Source organism: Equus asinus, chromosome 8, assembly GCF_041296235.1.
Source record: "Equus asinus isolate D_3611 breed Donkey chromosome 8, EquAss-T2T_v2, whole genome shotgun sequence".
Lineage (NCBI taxonomy): Eukaryota > Metazoa > Chordata > Mammalia > Perissodactyla > Equidae > Equus > Equus asinus.
In genome coordinates, this window is record NC_091797.1 from 72,461,050 (window position 1) to 72,479,036 (window position 17,987).

General features: G+C 45.6%; 1 protein-coding gene across 2 annotated transcripts in view; it reads right to left on the reverse strand.

The window, feature by feature from the left end:
* Positions 1-17,987, reverse strand: part of TMEM132C (transmembrane protein 132C) — a 355,227-nt gene that overhangs the window by 220,688 nt on the left and 116,552 nt on the right. For both annotated transcript variants that reach the window (XM_070515846.1, XM_070515847.1), the window contains exon 2: positions 14,461-15,349. In XM_070515846.1, the coding sequence (XP_070371947.1) occupies positions 14,461-15,349 (889 nt within the window). The remainder of the gene's footprint in view (positions 1-14,460; positions 15,350-17,987) is intronic.

Below are 17,987 nucleotides of genomic sequence, written 5' to 3' on the forward strand. Positions count from 1 at the left end.
CACAGTTGGCTTTGAAGCCACAGGGACAATGGGTTATAACCCATGGCTGTAATAATGCCCCTGGTGACCAACCATTTGTTTCCCTCAGGGTTCCTCAGCCTCAGCATTGTTGATTGGCATTTTGAGTTGGAATAGTCTTTGTTGGGGAGAGGGGCTGTCCTGTGCATTGTGGGATGTCCGGCACCAACCCTGGCCTCTACCCATGAGATACCAGTAGAAATTCTCTCTCTAGCTGTTCCTTTTTTTTTCCTTTGGTGAGGCAGATTGTCCCTGAGCTGACAACTGTGCCAGTCTTCCTCTATTTTGTATGTGGGATGCCACCACAGCATGGTTGATGAGTGGTGTAGGTCTGCACACAGGATTCAAATCCAGGAACCCCAGGCTGCTGAAGCAGAGCATGCAAATTTAACCATTAAACACCGGGCAGGCCCTAACACCTCCACAGTTTTGATAACCAAAATTTGTCCAGATATTGCCAGATGTCCCCCGGGAGGGGGTAAAACTGATCCGCGTTTGAGAACCCTGGTTAACCTGAATGAAGCAATTCCCTCCCTCCTCCCAAAGGATGGCGAGACAGGAGCTCACTGTTAGAATTCTTGCACCTGCAGTTAACAGCTCTCAACCGGGAGTAGCTGCAATGTACTCTCTGTGCAACTTCAGGAAAAATATATAATGATAAAATAAAAATAGTGCAATGATAATAAAGCTAATATTTATTAATGGCTTACTACACACCAAGTATATGTTAAAATTCTGTCTCATTTAAGCCTCACGATAACCTTATGAGTAGATGCTATTGTTACTGTCCTCATACAGAAATTGAGGCACGAGAGGCTGAGGAAGCTTCCTGGTTGCACAGCGGGGAAACTGTGGGTCTGGGATGTGAATTGAATGGTCCGTCTCTGGAGTTGACGCCTTTCCCACTGTGCTATGGTGATGGGCATCTACTGCTCCTTCCGGCACAGTGTACAAACCCTCCTACTTCTAGTATCCGCACCTCAACTTTCGCTCTGTCCAACCACTCTGGGATGGGGGACCTACCCCACCACTTCCAAGGCTAAGGGTAGCCTGGTGAACGAGCCTGTTTAAATTTGCTGGTCACAATAAATGAATTAGGGATGGGAAACTGGCCCACACCGAGCTAAGAAGACTCAATTCCAGGACATTTATTGGATCTATTTTAAAGGAGAAGTCCACTTAAAATCTTGTTGTCGTTGTTGTGGTCAAATACACATAACATAAAATATACCATCTGGATTGTTTTCTTTTTTTTTTGGTGAGGAAGTCTCACTCTGAGCCAACATGTGCTGCCAATCCTCCTCTATTTTGTAAGTGAGTTGCCGCCACAGCACAGCTTGACAAGCAGTGTAAGTCCATGGCCAGAATCTGAACCCACAAACCTGGGCCGCAGAAACGGAGGGGAGTGGACTCAACCACTGTGCCACAGGGCTGGCCCCCACCTTAAGCATTTGTAAGCTTGCAGCTGAGTGATATTAAATACATGCTAATGCTGTACAACCATCACCACCATCCATCTCCATAATTCATTTCATCTTGCAAAACTGAAACTATGTGCCATTAAACAATAACCCGTCCATTCATCCCCCAACTCCTGACAACCACAATTCTACTTTCTGTCTTTATGATTTTGACAACTCTAAGTACCTTACACAAGTGGAGTCATACAGTATTTGTCATTTTTTTGCTGGCTTATTTCACTTAGTATAATGTTAAGGTTTACCCACGCTGCAGCATGTCAGAATCTCCTTCGTTTTCAAGGCTGAATAATATTCTATTGTATGGATGGACCACATTTTGCTTATCCATTCATCTACCGATGGACCTTGGGTTGCTTCTTCTTTGCTGTTGTGAGTAACACTGCTATGAACATGGGCGTACAAATATCACTTTGAAACTCCACATTAAATTCTTTTGGGCATATGTGTAGAAGCAGAATTGCTAGGCCATATGGTATTCTCATTTTAGCTTTTTGAGGAACCACCATAGTTTTTCACAGCGGCTGTACCATTTTACATTCCCACCAACAGGACACAAGGGTGCCAATTTTTCTACATCCTAGGCAACACTTGTTCTTTTCTTTCTTTTTGTTTGTTTTTGACAGTAGCCATCCTATTGGGTGTGAGACGGTATTTCAATGTAGAAGTCCACTTTGAAAGTCTAAGCACAGTACAAGCTGGGGACAACTGGGAGTTACCATGTGGAGGGTGAGCAGGAGAATTGTAACAACATGTAAGAAAGGGAATTAGATGATGGAGTGAGAGAGACTGAATCCCAGGATGAGTTTCTGAGAGGATTGTATAGTATTTTATGAACAAATGACTTGCCAAACACCCACACAAATATGATTGTCTAGAGTCCCAACAGGGCCATCCAACCAGCAGTCCCAGAAGGAGCCAGGATTTGACTCTTAGGAGCAACAGGTCTGATCTAGGCTAGGTAAGAGCCATTGAAAAGGCTGCACGTTCTTTTATGTTATTGCAGGAAATTCTATTTTTTAAAGATTCCTCTGAAAAACTCAAAAGAAGAAAAGACTTCTTCAGGAAGGCACATCCAAAATGATCGCAATGCTAGAGCCAAATGCAATGGATGATGGTATTTTAGAGAAATGTGGGATACAGGCTCCATCTTCTTCTGCACATTGTCCTCACAAGTGGGTCCACCTGAGTGACAGCCACAGTCCGCATTTGGGGATGCTGGTCTTTCTAGCTGGACGCTATCAAGGTAAGATGACAGAGGAAGAAAGTCCTTGCTTGACATAAGTTAAAGTAAGGTTGCAAGGTCAGGACTTGAGAACATGGATCCCACCATGGAGGAGAGAGAGGAAGAGGGGCCATGGGACTCCAGCCACTGGGGAAGTGAGATAATAAGGCTCAGTGGGAAAGTTGGATAATTGGGCTCAACTCGGGAAATGGCCAGTAATTGGGCCTGAGATCCACAGCCCCACCTCCCTCCTCCCTTCTATCCCCTTCCACATCACAGCCTCCTGCTTTCCTTGATGTCCTCATTTCCAGGACCCCTCCTTTCTGAATAATAAAGTGCATCATCCCTCTGACAGCAGACTGGAGCGACCTGGCTGTCGGGAAAGCACAAAGGACTAATAAGTGCAAGAAATATACTCAACTTCTCTAGGGACACAGGACATGGTAGCTAGAATACCAGTGAGGTTCCAAAGAAGGTTTTGAACCAGGCGGAATGCAATCAGAATGCTTTGGAAAGGCAGGCTGTCTTTCCCTACCCAAGATTTTTTTTTTTTAGGGAGATTAGTCTTGAGCTAACATCTACTTCCCATCCTTCTCTTTTTGCTGAGTAAGACTGGCCCTGAGCTAATATCTGTGCCCATCTTCCTCTATCTTATGTGGGATGCCTGCCACAGCATAGCTTGCCAAGCTGTGTGCAGGTCCGCACCTGGGATCTGAACCGGCGAACCCCAGGCCACTGACGCAGAATGTGCGAACTTAATCGCTGAGCCACCGGGCCAGCCCCTCTACCCAAGACGTTAATTCAGTTAATCACTCTTGAGATTGCAAGAAAGAAATGGTTCTGATTTCCTGTATTTAGGAACCCTGGAGTAATGACATGACACCAAACCAAGGAGCAGCAAATAGGAACTTAAAAATACCCCAGTACGCTGGAATACTGGAATACCTAGCACTCTTACTGCAATCATTATTCGCCCCCTTAGCCTGCCTGTCCTCTTCAAAAATGTCCAGCTAGAAAGGGGCTGTGCACCACAGGTCCACCTATGCATGTGTTAAATTGTTTGCAACAGACAAAGCTGTGATCTGGGGACTCAAAAACCAAGATGACATTTAAATGGGTTAAAGAACGTGGAACAAAAGAGTCAGGCCTTGGTCAGAAGGGCTCTGGTTCCTTTCTCTGTTCACAGAGCTGGAGTCAATTTTGTGTTTAAATGTTTCCCACAACAGTGAAATCGCTCTCCGACGTCTCCCCGACGCCGGGCTGCCTGGCAACCCAGATGTGCGGTGGGGAGCTGGGGAGGGGCCCTGGGCAGGAAGCATTATTTCCTCACTTCTTCCCAAGCAGAAAGAAAATTGTTCCTTTTCTCTGTTCCAGAAGAATACATTTAAAATGACAAGCTGAAGAAAATGAAAACAAACCTTTCCTTTGGAGACACCCGACAGGGGAAATAAATTTTAGACAGAGTGTGGGAAAATGAATTTCCAGAATTTTCTGAATTAACTCCAAATTGGCAGTCAATGCAAACTCGAACATGTTTTAGCGTCTCCTCCTCAGGAGGAGTCTGGAAAGAGTCAAGTTGTTCCTGAGAGCTCCACTTGACCCCGAGAATGGATGCCCAGTTGGAAATGAAGAGCCAACAATTATCCAGGGCAAGGCAGGTATCTGGAAAATGCCTTTGAGGGTTTTTGATATCCTCAGACATAAAAGGGATAAAAAAAAACACCAACAAAAACCACTCCCTGAAATTAAATTATAATAGCGCACGCACAGGCTGTGCTCAGTAATTAGAGGAATGGATCTGAGAGCGCAGGTCTGGAGTCACCCACGGGGAAGGGCTTATTCTCCACATGGCCAAGGCACACATTCCCACTCGTAGCTTTGCTTTCGCACCTCAGGGAACATCAGTTGGAGCTGCCAAGGGGCACGTAGCAATGCAAACCAAGGATGACACAGCGGAAGGCTTTGAAATACAGCGGGTAATCTGTCCTCTCTGTAGTGGACTGAAGAGCGTCCCCTCCCCCAATTCATGTCCATCCAGAAGCTCAGAATGTGGCCTTATTTGGAAATAGGGTCTTTGCAGATGTAACTAGTTAAGGATGACAAGATGAGATCATTGTGGATTAGGTGGGTCCTCAATCCAAAGACTGGTCTCCTTATAAGAGAAAGGAGAGGGGGATTTGAGACACACAGGCATGCAGGAGAAACAGAAGGAATGTCCATATGAAGAAAGATGCAGCCACAAGCCAAGGAGCACCAAGGATGGCCAGCAGCCACCCGAAGCAGGAAGAGGCGAGGAAGGGTTCTTCTCTGGAGCCGTCAGAGGGGCATGGCCCTGCCAGCACCTTGACTTCAGACTTCTGGCCTCCAGGACCGTGAGAGAATAAATTTCTGTTGTTTTAAGACACCCAGTTTGGGGTAATTTGTTACAGAAGCCCTAGGACACGAATACATTCTTCTGCTTTGAGCCGTGACTTAGATCAGGAGACACAACATGGCAGCCCACAGACACGATCGGGTCCCCCAGGCCTGCGCCGTGAGGACTGAAAAGTGATTCTGATGTCCACATTTATAAGTTGAAAGATTGTACTTAAAAGCCCACATTTCTAGCGTCTCTTCAAAACCGGTAAATCTGGTTGCAGTGGTCTTGGGTTGCAGCAAGGCAACGATGACTGGGAGCTGAGGAGCGGCTGCTCCCTTAGAAAAGGCACAGGAGTCCCATTTGCTCCCGTCTCTCCCAGGGGTTGGCGCCATCGTGTCCACAGTGGGGTGTGCATCACACTGGCACTGCGTGAGGGGGAGGCTTGTTTTAGAACTGTGTTTACATAACTAATATACTGTTCTCATTTCATTATGTGTTGATCTGGGGTACTTTGGGGGGCTGGCTGGTTGAGGTTATTGGGGGGTACTGAGGCCCTCTCAAGTACCCTCTTAGCACTCCCTATCGCCCATATAGCCTCACCCCTCTGTATCCCCGGCAAGCTGGTATCGGCATTTGAGTTTGTGTCCTTCAGCCAGCACACCTGATTTAAGCCAGCTGGTCCCTGCTTCAGCCTTTGTCATTACTCACAAATGGTAAGTGGCTTCTAAATGTGACATGGTACAGAGCATAACAGATACTTTAGTATCAGTGGAAAAGGTTCATCCCAGGAAGATCTTAAGAATGTTGTCAAGGGCGGGGAAGGCAGCTAAACTTTGGTCAGTTGATGGAAGAAGTGTCAGGAGACTGGATTTTTTAAAAAACTGGTTCCATGTTTAATGTGTGGTTAGTTCAGAGGCAATAAAGGGAGGTCAAAGCCAACAACCTTTTCTGTGCCGCAGATCATCTCTTGGGATATCTTTTTGTTGTGGTGGTTTACTTTTTTTAAGTGTACAATTCAGCGGTGTTTGGCATATTCATAAAGTTGTGCAACCATCCCCACTCTTGAATTCCAGAATATTTTCATCACCCCTAAAAGAAAACTCCATAGCCATTAGCGACCATTGCCCACCGGCCGTCTCACTGGTTCCTGGCCATCACTACTCTACTTTCTGTCTCTACGGATTTGCCTATTCCAGATATTTCATATTCATGGAATCACATAATATGTGGTCTTGGTGCCTGGCTTCCTGCACGTGGCGTCTGGCTCTCACAGTCCGCCCACACTGCAGCACGCATCCGTACTTCATTCCTTGCTACGGCCACATAATAGTCCATTGTACAGGTAGATCACATTTTGCTTATTCCTCCATCAGTTGATGGACATTTGGGTTGTCTCCATGTTTTGGTTATTATGAGTAATGCCGCTATGAACGTTTGAGCATTTCATGTAGATTTTGCGTATAATTCAGTATAAACAGACTCAATCAGGAAGGTCCATAGTCGGCTCCAGTCTACTAGGAAAGACATGCTCCACGCATCCCACCACCCACCCGCCAGTGGGGACCCATGGCGCTGCCCTTTGCCCCGGGCTGGTTAGGAACTGGGTTGTCCGTAAAGGATTAACCTCACAAAACCCTTTTACAGGAGGTGAGAGCCAGTCTTTGAATTCTACCTGAATTCCCTTGTTGTCCCTTCAGGTTCTAGAAATGAATCCACCTACAGATCTCATCCTCTCGGAAAAATAATCCTTCTCTCAACATCCCTGCATACAAAGTCACATTAGCACATCTCTTTACAGGCTTCTTCCCTGCCTCCCCTTTATCCTTTTAATTTATTTATCCGAAGATGCTGGGAACAGACTGCAGCTGTTAAGCAAACACAACATTGTGTTGATTTGGCTGGGGGAGCATTAGTTATTAACAATAACGCTTGTGGGTACGCCCACCAATCAGACGAGGACAGAGCTAAGGAAGCGTAGGTCCCACATCCAACAGCCAGGAAGGAAGAGAGCCCACCTCTGCCCGTAGCTGACAGCACCTCATCGCTCCCTTATTTTGTGACCCTGACTCTACAAAGCGAGGGATGCTGGATGCTGGGCAGAGAGTAGTTTCTCTTCTGCGCCTTCTTTACTCTCCTCCTTACTTCAGCGTTTTACTTAAAGAAATATCACCTCTTAGGACTTATGTCCTGAAGCCTCCATTATCTGTCCCAGCACACGAAACCCACCCAGAAAAGGGCAAAGCCGCCATGCGAATTGCTGTTCTGTTGTCAGTTATTCTTGAGAAACATCACGAGGCACAGAAGAACGAGCGGAAAAGGAGATGGAGGTTTCCATTTCTGTCCTTCTGGAGGGGACTTGTGCTGGGGGCAGCTGCCTGTGAGGGAAGACTTGGTGGCTGGGTCACCGGCTGCCAGGATCTGGGACAATGACCTGAGGGCTACAGAAACCCAGAAACACATAGAATCAAATACAGGGGATGCCAAGTACGGTGTTTTCTCTCCTCCTCAGTCATCTTCGAATATTTTGGATCCTTAGTCTTGGTGGGGTTGGAGGCACGTGATTCATTTATTCATTCAACCAACACTGACTGACTCTGCTGTGTCTCAGACACTCTTCTAGATGCTGCGATATAGCAGTGACATGCCCTCCTGGAGACACAAGTGAAGCTTCTACTTGGAGAATGGAGACAGACAAATAAATACGTGGTATGACAGGTGGTGATAGACACAGTAAAATGAAAACTTAAAAGGGCAGGGGGAATCGAGAGTGCCAGGAAAGGGAGATTTTGCTATTTTACGTAGGGTGGACAGGGAAAGCCACTCTGAGGAAGTGACCTTTAAGCACAGACCCAGAGGAGGTGGAGGAGTGAGCTATGCTGCTATCTGGGGAAGCATACTTTAGGCAGAGGACACAGCCAGTGCAAAGGCCCTGAGGTGGGAGCATGCTTGCATGCTTGAGGAATCACTAAGGAGACCAGTGGGGCTGTGGATGAATAACCAAGGAGGAGAGGAGTGGAAGATGAGATCAGAGAGCTAATGGATGGCTTGTAGAGCCACATGGGCCATTATAGGATTTTTTTCAAAGTGAGATGGGTGATATGATCTGGTTTACATTTTAGAAGAACTGTTCTGGTTGGTAACTGAGTACACAGTGATGATACAGGATATGCCCATTAGCCTAGACGTGGGCAGACAGATGATGCTCAATAAATTCTGTTTACATTGATCTGCTTAGAAGTTCATTTCAAGTTGAATTTGATCCGTTAAAAAAGTTTGATCACCTAACCTACTCAGTACTGTACCTGTTGCTGGCTATCAGGTAGGAGAAAGAGATGACGTGAATAAGACAAGATGTTGGCTGGAATTAAAGAATATTCACTTATGAAGAATAATTATCTTGACTCCCAGCATCTGAAGGCGGGGAAGGAATATAATGAAAGGACCATATACTTCTTGTCAGAAGAGAAACTGAGGAAATACTCTGTCAGCAGCTTTCGCCCAAAGGAATGCCTAGGAATGAGTCACACCATTTCTTCATTTTCCCACCCAAATCTACACCCAGACCATCCAGATATCTATGCCCTTTGAACATCAAAGATGTAGTTCAGTGGTTGTCAATTGAGAGGATTCTGTCGCTCAAAGGTTATTTGGCAATGTCTGGAGACAGTTTGGTTGTCACGAGAGAGGATGCTACTGGCATCGAGTTGGTCGGGGCCAACAGTGATGCTAAATGTCCTACAATGCACAGGACAGCTCCAACAGCAGAGAATCGTCTGGCCTAAAATGCCAATAGCGCCAAGGTTGAGAAACCCCGGCAACGACTAAACCAGTCCACGTGCTAATCGTCTCCCTTCGTTATGAGGCTCAGAGATACGACTATTTGCTATGCATAAACCCACAGGAGCGACAGAATGTGATCCTGTAGCGAGGAAAGACTATGACTCTCCTTGCATCCCTAATTCCAGTCGCTGAGATTCAGGGCTCTGAATCAGTTACAACCGGAGGACAAATCCCTCCGTTTCTGTGAATGACGTATTTCAACGAGGCAAGCTTATTTTAAACTGGAGAGGATGAATGAGCGCCGCCTCTGTTTCTTTAGGAATCAATTTTGGTTGTTTACTGACAACCCCAGAGGCGTGTGGCCTCCTCAGTTCTTCCCTTTAACGACCTGCAAGGTCAAGATCAGCCGACCTACTGGTAAAACAGCTGCAGCCTGGAGGAAAGCGGATGTGGATCCCAACACAGGGAGCAATTCCACAGACTCCGCCTCAGATGGGGCTTTGAGGAAGCAGGCGTCTAGAAGTGCGTCCTCAGCATTCCGAGGTCTTCGGTGGCTTTTGAGCACATGGAGATGGCCGCGGGAATTTTCAGGACTGACGGCCCCAATTGTCAACATATTTTAAAAACCCTCAGAATAGGGAATAATACCTAGGCTTGCTGTAAGGAATCTTGATATTTATTTCAAGAAGCCGCAGTCAGTCACGATGGAAAACATCCACGAAAAGGAACATCTGGGATAAAGGTTCAGTATTAACTATCTGGTTTTGCATTAATTCAATAAATGTTTACTGGGCCTTCCTACGTGCTAAGCCATATGCCAAGGGACGAGGGGCCTGTACCCATGGAACTGACATACCGACGAGTATTTGTAAAACATATCTGGTTATGCATTTTTCACTTATGTTGGTAATTATTTTATTTCCTCAAACAGATTTTTAAAATAACATTATAACTACAGGAAACAGAAGTTTGACCTTCCACCCCTTGGTTTTTGAGTCTCAGGAACCCATGCGATCCTAAAGCAGGAGTTGCCCTTGAATTACATTCATGAAGTTGCAAACGAAACGCGGGCTGCTTCTTTCTGCCTGTGGGAGAGAGTATTCTTTAGGAAAATGATCTTGTAAAGGAGGCTTCGGCCAAGTTCCCATATACACTATTGGCCCTATAAAAGCTCCCAGAAGTCCAGGCTGTCTCCATATATCACAGCCTCAGCAGCGGAGCCATCATGCAAGGTGACGATGGAGAACGCCTTTGGATTTCCCAGTCAGGAGGGTCTCCCTGCCAGGCCCCCATGAGTTTCTCAGTGGAAAGGTTCCAGTGTAGCGCCAGGTGGATGTCTCCTGTGACCCCACCAGCAGCCCCGGGTGGAGGCAGCTGGAGCACTGAGGTTTCCATGAGCTGTTGCCCTCATGGGAAGATGGTGGTGTTTCCCAAGCCTCAGTGAGCCCCACACAACTGCACTGGTTTTGCTACCTCTGCGCACCTCTTCTTGTATTTTCTTACTGAACATTTTTCCCTTTAAACAATTAATTTAAAAATTAAACTTAGGGGCCGGCCCAGTGGTGTAGTGGTTAAGTTTGCACGTTCTGCTTCAGCGGGCCAGGGTTTGCAGGCTCAGATCCTGGGTGCAGACCTACTCATCAAGTCTTGCTGTGGCAGGCGTCCCACATATAAACTAGAGGAAGATGGGCATGGATGTTAGCTCAGGGCCAGTCTTCCTCAGCAAAAAGAGGAGGATTGGTGGTGGATGTTAGCTCAGGGCTAATCTTCCTCACACACACACAAAAAGAATGATTCCAAAACGTTGGGAATGAAGGATGCAGCTGCAATGACTTGGATGGGAAGACTGTGGGAGAAGAGGGAAGAGGCACATGTGTGCCCATCTTCCTCTACTGTGTATGTGGGACGCCTCAGCAGCATGGGTGATGAGTAGGGTATGTCTGCACCTGGGATCCAAACCTGTGAACCCCGGGCTGCTGGAGCAGAGCATGCGGAACTCAACCACTTGGCCACGGGGCCTGCCCTAGAGCTTGACTCTGTTTCTCCTCCAGCTCTCTCCCCAGGGCTTTGATCTGCAGTTGGAAAGATCAGGGAGGCAGAAACAGGGCTGCTGCCCTTCACAGCATCAAGCAACATCCTACCCGGAACCATGTCGTTACTACCCTCTGTGCTCCAGAAGCTCTTGTCATTATTAAAAAAAAATTTTGCTTTTTAAACAAAATCATGGTGAAGTGAGAATCAATACAGCTTCCAGAACAAACCTGGTAGCTGTTGTTTTGTGCAAGGCACGATGTCCTTTTACTGCTAAAATAGAATTCAATGCTTATTGAAGTTTTGATGGATGTTTCAAAACAACCCTGTTAGCAACATTCAACATTCACATAAGCACTTTTTCTGTGCCAGACACTGTTATAAGCACCTTACGAATAAATATTAGGCCATGAATCCTCACAATGCTCTGGCTGTAGGTACTGCAATGACATCTGATTTAGACATGAGGAAACTGAGGCACACGAAGGTTAGGTGACTTGCCTAAAGTCACAGAGCCAGGAAGTGGAAGAGATGGGACCAGAACTGAGGCCAGCTGGCTGCAGCACCTCTGTTCTCCATCCCATGCTGGTCTCTGTGATGAAAAATACGGAGAACAGGTTCTGTGCTCCAAGAACCAGGTCTGAGCAGCCCACTGGCAGCTGAAGGCCTGCACCTTAGACGTGGGGACCCAGTCACTCACTGACACTCACCCCTGGTGGGCTGCAGAGCCTGAATCTCTGCAAGGAAGTTAAGGATAAGTACAAATGGGAAGATCATCATGACTGTGGAATTTTGAAACTTGTTAGCTGGCCTGTCGTCCCCTGTCTGCTGCACCTACTTTCCAAAGCCAGGGCAGGAGTCTTTAATCTACGATGGAGTGATGTGAAACCAAGGGTGTGAAGGGACTCAGTGAAAATGAAACTCAGGCCATCCAGAGCCGTCTTGTTCCCCACCTGAGTCCAGATGAAGCCAACGGGGATCCTGTTATCTAAATATTTGCTATCCCGGCCCTGCAGCTGTAAGGTTAAGACACTTCCAATAAGTCGAGGCGCTGAGAGGAGCTTCTCTCTCCTCACCACAAAGTCGGCGGGTGCCCAGATGACAGTGCAAACCTGGTGGAAACCACCTTAGGGAAAACTTCATATCTCGTAACAGATGGATTTCATAATGTTGCTGAACGCCATATTGTAAAAGTCCTTGATCAGATCCAAAAACATTGGATAAGGAGGATCAGGGAAACTCAGTCCACTTAAAAATTGAAAGAAAAAATCAGAAGGCTGATGACAAGACAGACACTTCAGAAGAGAATTATTCGAGTCGAAATGACTAAGAAACATCTTGAGAAACTTATTGGAACTAGAAATTAATAAAAAGAAACTGTAACTAAACAGGAGTCGGGAAGGCCTGTAGGGGGAGCTCTCACACCCCATCACCATCATCAAATACACCAAACAGGAAGAATCTTCTACAGGAAGTAAAATTACTTCCCTACTGAAAGGAGATTTCTCTCCCCACCTGGCTACAGCCCAGCCAATGAGAAACCCCACAGCTCAGCCAATGAGAAACGCCACAGCTCAGCCAATGAGAAACACCACAGCTCAGCCAATGAGAAACACCACAGCTCAGTCAATGAGAAATCCCGCAGCTCAGCCAATGAGAAACCCCACAGCTCAGCCAATGAGAAACCCCTCAGCTCAGTCAATGAGAAACACCACAGCTCAGCCAATGAGAAATCCCGCAGCTCAGCCAATGAGAAACACAGCAGCTCAGCCAATGAGAAACTCCGCAGCTCAGCCAATGAGAAACACTGCAGCTCAGCCAATGAGAAACACCACAGCTCAGCCAATGAGAAACACCACAGCTCAGCCAATGAGAAACACAGCAGCTCAGCCAATGAGAAATCCCGCAGCTCAGCCAATGAGAAACACAGCAGCTCAGCCAATGAGAAATCCCACAGCTCAGCCAATGAGAAACACCACAGCTCAATCAATGAGAAATGCCACAGCTCAGCCAATGAGAAACCCCGCAGCTCAGCCAATGAGAAACACCACAGCTCAGCCAATGAGAAACCCCGCAGCTCAGTCAATGAGAAACACCACAGCTCAGCCAATGAGAAACACCACAGCTCAGCCAATGAGAAACCCCGCAGCTCAGTCAATGAGAAACACCACAGCTCAGCCAATGAGAAACCCCGCAGCTCAGCCAATGAGAAACACTGCAGCTCAGCCAATGAGAAACACCACAGCTCAGCCAGTGCGAAATGCTGCAGCTCAGCCAATGAGAAGCTGTTGCCACCCTGAACTGTTACTTTCCCCCAATGGGCTTTCCTTTAGAACAGCCCCTTCCTATCCCATCTCCCCTTTTTCTCTATAAAGGCAGCTCCTCTCCTTTGTTTTCCAGATTTACTTTTGTTTTACCATAGCACGTATATGCTGAACTGCAATTCCTTTAGTTATTACCGAATAAACTCATTTTGAGATATAATAACAGGCAAATTTGCTTTTTAAGTTAGCACAACCTCTGAATGCATTTTGTAAAAACAAACAAGTGGACAATCAAAACCTTTTAAAATGGCCATTCTTCTAGTCATGCAACAAAAGTTAAACAAAAATGAAATATACTGTAACATGTTTTCATTCTGTTTTGCGAATATTTTTCCAAGCAACTCATTCAACATGTGATTGATTTTTATTCTCAAAAGAACCAAAGCATAGCTCTAATTATAACCTAAATCCCTCTTAACTATAATACTTAAAAAACTGATTTTTATCATCTTTATCTTTTAAACAAATCTCAATCAAATACTTTCTTATTATCATGAAATCCTGGCCCATATTTTAAGAGGATTTGCTTTAAATGGCTTTTCCTCCAGTGTTAATTATCCTCAGATAACAGGCGCTCCTGGACCAAACTTTAGAATCATGATACAGAGTGACAGAGCAGCCCTATTACCACTTTGGTGCAATCTGTGGAACCAGCAGTGGTAAGGGTAAGTGGGTTCTTCTGTTGTTGTTTTAATTGAGCTTTTGTCTTTTTTATGAGATGGAATACCTCTGCTGGATAATATTCTGTTGGGCAGATTCCTTTACTCATTGCTAAACTGTACTCACAAACTGAGGTTTTGCCAGCTGCTACCTGGCAACATTTAATGCCACCAAATTCTTTTTAAAAAGGGTTTATCCTTCGCTTTTTCCACATCCACATCCAAAGTGAGATATCATAATGCCTATGCCTGTTTCTTGGGCTCTGTGAAAATATACTCTCAGTCAAGCACCCAGTATCTGCACATCTACAAAAGAACTCAAAGCTAAAGAAAAATCACATCCCTCTCCAAGTTCAATGACGACTAGAAAGAGAGTGATTAATTTAGTCTTGTTTCTTTTGGATGGAATTTCTGGCCTCCTTCTCCCACCCCCTGACACAGTGTAGGAGGAGCTGCTGAATGCATGTGGGCAGGTGCATAATTTGGCTTCCACTGTGAGGCTGAAGGTAGTGAAGATGGGTTCTTCCTGAATATATATCCCCCAGCATCAAATATGGGCATGCCAAAGACCACCTTGGGCACCTACCTCAAGATGAAGAGGTCCACAGTGGAATTACTGGCGACGGTGACATAGGCAGTGACCACGTCTCCTTGTTTAACTGGCCTGGAAGGCAGCCAGATGACCACGTTGCCATCCAAACGCAGCTCGCTGAGCTGAGCACTGTCCTGGGCCCGATAGAGGCCGACGGCGCCAATCCTCTGCAAGTGAGACGTGGTCTCCTCCAGTCCATCCTTCCCCGGACGGATGGCATTGCCCTTCCTGACGTCACCACCAGCACAGTCTCCTCGCTCGTCGCCCGCCTGCACGGTGTAATAGAGCTCCACCAGGCTCCCCTCTGCCGGGTCCCCCGACTTCTTCCTCCCAGCCACCACCGTGGGGGTGCTGAACCAGCCGGCCAGCAGCTCCAGCTCGGCCACACACAGCCCCAGGTCCCCCTGCAGCCGGCAGCTGCCCCTCACCTCCCGGGTCTCCCGGAAAGCGAACACGCGCAGGCAGGGCAGCCTCTCCGCGGGGCTGTGGTCATCCCAGTCTCTGCCCACGACGTGGAAGAGCACCTGCACCTTGGGCCGGCTCAGGTAGATCTTGTCCCGCAGGATGGAGGCCTTCAGCTTCCAGTTGAAATTAAACTTCTTGGTTGGGCCTAAAAGGTTTGAAGTCAACATCAAGTCCAGAGGCATGACCTTCTCCACAGAAAAAGGCCCATAGCTGGCATTTAATACAGGGGGCCGCTTGGCTTTGAAGGTGAAGAAGGACTCGACTCTGGTCTGCCGGCTGGAGTTGCGTATTACGTCCTGGTTGGCTTCCCTTAGGAGGAAGGAGGTCTCTGCCCTGAGAACCTGGTAGCTCACAGGCAGGTATGGTGGCAGCGAGGAAAATCTCTGTATGTTGTCTGTGACCCCACGGCCCTCTATCACTACAGGGGGAGAGAAAGAAAAGAAAAAGACAAGGACGGGATTATTACTGGGCTCCTTAGAAGTCGTTAGGTCCATAAGCAACTTAGAAATGAGAGAGAAACATTCTGAGGTCCGCTGGGCTAGAATTTTCACGTTCCTTCTGGAATCAGCCAGTAAATGGCTCTACATGCTCTGCAAATTATATACTTTTATTAGGTTGAAACACATGAAACTGATATTTTTGTAGGTTAAGAATTGTTGAACGATGGCAATTTCACATAGTTCAACCTAACAGCAAGCTGGCAGGTTACCTATGAGGGTAAAGTGGGTAGAGTTATTGATAGTTTGCATGAGTTTAAAACATATTTCATGACACTGGTACAGGAAGAGAAAAACAGACCAATGGAATAGATTGGTCCATAAATAAACCCACGGACATCCGGAAATTTAGTGTGTGATAAGGGGGCACCACAAATCATGAGGCAAAGACAGACTTTTTCCCAAATGGTGCTGGGAAAACCAGCTAGCCATGTGGAAAAAAGGTAAAATTAGATCCATATCTCACACTGTATACAAGAATACACTTCAAATGGATCAGTGATCTCAATGTAAGAACATGAAATCGTTGAGTAACAAAAGAAAAGAATGGACAAATTACTCTAAAGCTGGGTGTAGAAAAAGCTTTCCAACTATGACTCAAAATCCAAATGTGGGCCGGCCCCATGGCTGAGTGGTTAAAGTCCCACACGCTCTGCTTCGGCAGCCCAGGTTTGCAAGTTTGGATCCTGGGTGTGGACCTGCTCCACTTGTCAGCCATGTTGTGGAGGTGTCCCACATACAAAATAGTGGAAGAGTGGCACAGATGTTAACTCAGGGCGAATCTACCTCAAACAAAAAAAAAGAGGAGGATTGGCAATGGATATTAGCTCAGGGTGAATCTTCCTCACTAAAAAAAGGGAAAAAATCCACATGCAATTTTAAAAAAACATGTTAAACTTACCCATGTAAAAATCTTTTAAAATTTTTGTGTAAAAAATATCATAAACAAAGTCAAAATAAAAATTAACAACTGGAAGAAAAATATTTACAATATATGTACTACAGATAACAAGCTAATATCCCTAACATACAGAATTCTTGAAATTTGAGGGGAAAAGATTTTAAAACATTGAGAAAAAATGGGCAAAGGATATGCACTGACAACTCACCAAAAATATATTAAAATTGTCTTTACGTATATGAAAAGTATTCAACCTCACTCACAATTAGAGAAATACAAATTAAAACTACAAACAGACACCATTTCTCACCTATCAGATTAGAAAAATTACAAAGTACACATTGCTGAGACACTGGAATGCATCGCTGCCGAGAATGACGAATGGGGCATCTCTCCTAGAAGGGAATTTGGCAATGTCTGATCAAACTACATACGCATTTGCCTTTGACTCACCAATCCCACTTCTAGGAATCCATCCTGAAGACAGACCTCCAGCAATTCAAAAATACATACAAGGTCATTGCCACATTGTTTTTAATTGCAAACCATTTGACACAACCGGCATACCCACATGTAGGAAAATGTTGAATAAACTATAGTACATCCACACAGCGGAGCACACTGAGGTGCAGAAAAAGGAGCAGGGTCTGTATGAACGACTGTGGAGTGGTTTCCAGGATATACTGTTAAGTGAAAAGGCACAGTGCGGAGGAGTGTCCACAGTATACACTAGCTTTGGGGTAAAAAGAAGGGGACATTAGGAAATATACATGTATGTGCTCATTTGTGTAAAACACACACAGACAGGAAAACCAGGGGCTCTAAGATGGGTACCAAAGGGGACTGAGTGAGAAAAGGGGCAGAGGATGGAGAGAAGGGATGGGGTACACTTTGCCAAACATATCTTTGTGCATAGTCGTGCCTTTTGGAATCATGTTAATGTTTTACAGATGATATCAATAATGGTACCAACAAAAAGAAGTAAAAGCCTACATTGATTATAAATGGAAACAAATTAACTTAAATCTATTTCAAATGAATATCAAAACCACGCTGAAGGAGGAAGACCTAATTCAAATAACATTTAAACGCATATTTTTACTATATATGCTCAGGCTAAAGACAAAAAGAACCATAAACAAATATTAAACTCTGAGTAAGTTTGGGCAGAAGTATGGGTTAGCAACTCTGAAACTATTTTCTGTGTATTACAGGACTGAGCAAACGAGAAATAGAATGCAAATAATGGAAGCCAGGTTTCTCACTGTTGGAAAGGGGAGTTAAAAATCTAGAAACGGAATAGGCTAGAATGAAACCTATAGTGTGTTAGAATGGGATTGGAGGTACCAATATGGACTCAGAGTTTTAATATGCATAGATACATAGACATAGACATAGATATAGGCTGTGTGTACACATGGATGTGTATGTGTCACATGCATATATTTCCCAGCTCTGTCCAATGAGAAGGCCTAGAGGCAATGACAGTCCAGTAGCAATAAGCATACCTAGCACTCAGATATTGGTTTCTAAATACCATTCTTCATGAAAAATAACCAGGATTCCTTAAAGAAATGTCTGATTCCACAGACAAGAGAATCTGGAACATCTTAGTGTGTCAGAAAATAAGGAAGCGCCCTAAGAATGGTGAGGACACA